We start from the raw sequence: 3,527 nt of genomic DNA on the forward strand, positions 1-3,527 counted from the left end.
GAGACGTATACGGCGTCTCTACGTCACTCCTCCTCAGTCCAGATATGATCACTTCCTGTTCACTGGCTGGGAAAAAAACAAGATGGCGACGACCGTAATCCAAAATGGCAACGGCCAAATTTAAGGCTTTAAAACATCAGTCCACAATTCCTGACATCACGACTTATATACAGTCTGTGGTCACTACGAGCAACCACGGATGCATTAGGCTTTAAGTCCCCAGTTAACACATTAAACTTTAACAGCTGCTGCTCTGAAACGGTCGTGATTCTGTCTGAATTCTGTAGCACTTCTGTTAGAATATCGATTCTGACAACCAAACATGTAACAACCACATATTTTGATGCTGCAAGCAGTTTTAAATTCACCGTCTGGGGTAAAAACACACATTTTCGATGACGCCAGCTGTAAAAAGGGTCTAACACAAATTTTAAGAAGTCATCGCCATGCCTGATATTATCAGCCGATATCTGCTGATCACAGACACCTCAGTACCAACATACAGTATGTGTCTGCTGTTAAGGAACAAGAAGTCTCAGCAGAGACAAACAGTTTCTCCTTCACATCGTTTCTCCACCAGAGAGCAAAAGCTTATTTGTCAACTGTAAAATGTTGCACTTTGTCCACGTTTAAATGCTTGTTAATGTTGAGTTAATATTTGGTGGTGCGTCACTATTTACAGTTTTTGAATCTCAAATATCAATATCGATATATCACGATTGTCTGGCTTCAACACCGATGATGTAAAACGTGTAAAGCAAGCGTCAAAAATCAGTTCATGTCACGGTTCCTCCTGTCATGTTTACTGTGTTCATAAAGACACGGCAGCTGTGATCATCATGTATGTGTGAGAAAAAGATGGTCAGCCCTGTGATGATGGTTTGTCCACATTCACGCGATGACAATGAACTCACCACTGGAGCAGTCCAGTCCTCCCCAGCCGGGCTCACACTGGCAGGTATCGGGAGAGACACAGCGTCCGTGGGCACACTCTTCAGTGCACAACGCTGAGGAAGAACAGGACACAAAGTTTACTATCTAAACATTATCTTCCCCATGCAATGATCAATTTAGGTCTATTTTTTGTCTTCTTTCAGACAAGAGGAACTAAAACATTTATTTTACTACTTTGGTGAATCTACAGACGTAAATGAACAAACGTTACCATTAGATACTGCCTTCAGAGACTCATTTACACATATTCTCACTAAAAACATGGAGATAGATTGATACAAATATCATAAATATGTCAACAAAATGAAACAATGGTCACATTTATGTTCTGGAAAAGCATGAAGCACATATTTAATAACATGTTGCCTCATTTACATATTTAAACATAAAGTCATCCAGCAACAAATCATGACGTGATTATTGCATCATTTATTTGTATTACTTTGTGTAATTGAATGATGTGAAACATTAACATTTCTATTGATTCAACTAGTGGGTGTAATCTAAAATAATGCTTTGTAATCGTGGAACTTAACATTATCTCGCATGATTCACATGAAGTTAAGCGGAGTAAATTCTTATTGTATTTAATGCTCTCTTACGGTTTGGCCCGACTTATTGGAAGAGGAAACAGGAAGTGAGCAGCGCTGACAGGAGTCCCTGCAGAATATGTGCGTTTATTTACAGCGGCAAGAACATCGCTCACAGATGTGACAGTAGAGCAGTGATCTTTGTGATCAAGAGGAACATATATATTTAGGGTTATTGCAGTGAATGCAGTCACAGTGACGTCACCTATTGATTTGTGGACTGCTGCTCTGAAGACTTCGAGTTCGGCCTTTTAACCGTGGCCATCTTGTTTTTTTTGCAATCATAAGTGAGACGAGAAGGTGAAGTACAACCGAACGCTGAATAAGACATTTTGAATGAAGTGAAAACACTCTGTAAGGGTTAAAGTTTTCAGACGAAAACGAAAAAAAATAGAGGGACTACCGTGGTAGAGACCTGTCAATCACCGTGTAGCCCCGCCCCTAAAGCATCCCCTGCTTTATGGTCTGTTTGACTCTAATTGGACCATAATGTACTAAATGAACATCATGCTGTATTGAAGAAGACTTGAAACTAGAGATTGAGACCATAAACTCATGTTTACAATGTTTACTGAGGTAATAAATCAAGAGAGAAGTAGAGTCATTTTCTCATAGACTTCTATACTACCAGAGGAGTCGCCCCCTGGTGGTCACTAGAGACAATGCAGCTTTAACACATGAAGCTTTGACTACACTCGGCAGAACTGGATGTTGCCACCTGGTTAATATTGTGGTTCCCACATTCTCTGAAATAAAAGAAAGGTTTTTGTAACTCAGTGCGTATTCTTTGGCCACTAGAATAATGACTCGGTATAGAAAGGCCTTCACTGGTGGAGGAAGTGAAGTGTCCGTTATCTGAGCACATCTCGGCCATGCTGTGAAAATGTTTCAATTGTTTGTAGCTTGACAATATAATATATCAATGAGGCACATATTAATGAAGGAAGAGTACATCGTGAGTGCCGGTGAATATTTATGTAATCGGTGTCGCCCTAAAGAAATCAGCTCCAGTCTCCTGACATACTATCTGCTTTCTACCAACAAACAGATACGGCAGCACCGACATCTTCCTCTTCACTTTACGCTCCTCCGACCGGTGTAATATTTCATCAGGATGCAACCGTACAGTGGAGAGCTGTCATACTCGTATCTGAAGGTCCAAAACAGACGGGCGCTATCGCAGCATAATGAATGGAGCGGTGTTTCTCACAGAGCTGCAGAGCGTCTTCACGGAGTCCTTATCTTGTGCAGCGAGAAGGGGTGAGGAAGACGAGGAGAGGTGAAGAGAGAAAGAGGAGAAAGAAAGGCGGGAAAAATGGTACTGAGCCTGGAGGAAGCAGACTAAAACAAAGAAACCAATAAAGACTAACGACACGCAAGTGAATCTGAAAACGTCACTCCCGCTGACTTCAAAGACTCGACACGTCAAACTTTAATTAAAATGACTTTGAATAATATTAAACTTGACTTTTTCACTCACATTTATTGTCATCGCATCACAAATGTTGAGAAGCTCTCAAAGAGAAACCACAAAATACTCGTCTTTTTTTTTTACATCATGTTATGTACTATACTGTATGTATGTAACACCTGAGGATTTACAGTATAACTGTGTATAAAGTACTCTGATCACACTGAATGTGCATTGATCCCCACAATGTTTGTGTAAATGTTCAAGGTAAATCTTAAAAAAAAATCTCTATTCATATCATTTTTCACATTAAAAACAGACGGACATTGCTTCAGTGGAGGCCTTCTGGTAGCAATATCCATGAGCAGGGACTGAAATATTAACACCTGCAAAATACTGAGTACATTTAGGTAAAACGTCTTATCAATGCCATATAAAGAAATATCATTTTAAATTTGCAGCACGAATCATCCTGTAAAACACCTAATTGTCATTTCAATATTTGTGTTTGTGTGCGGATTAAACAAACGAGAGAAGAACTTGAAGAAGATATATATATATAGATATATATA

The 3,527-nt window shown here is 39.6% G+C and overlaps 1 protein-coding gene across 5 annotated transcripts in view; it reads right to left on the reverse strand.

The window, feature by feature from the left end:
* LOC116384020 (multiple epidermal growth factor-like domains protein 11) overlaps window positions 1-3,527 on the reverse strand; it is a 125,649-nt gene that overhangs the window by 70,080 nt on the left and 52,042 nt on the right. For all 5 annotated transcript variants that reach the window (XM_031848294.1, XM_031848292.1, XM_031848296.1 and 2 more), the window contains exon 6: window positions 915-1,007. In XM_031848294.1, coding sequence (XP_031704154.1) covers window positions 915-1,007 — 93 coding nt within the window. The remainder of the gene's footprint in view (window positions 1-914; window positions 1,008-3,527) is intronic.

This window comes from Anarrhichthys ocellatus, unplaced genomic scaffold, assembly GCF_004355925.1.
Source record: "Anarrhichthys ocellatus isolate YVR2014 unplaced genomic scaffold, GSC_Weel_1.0 scaffold8, whole genome shotgun sequence".
Lineage (NCBI taxonomy): Eukaryota > Metazoa > Chordata > Actinopteri > Perciformes > Anarhichadidae > Anarrhichthys > Anarrhichthys ocellatus.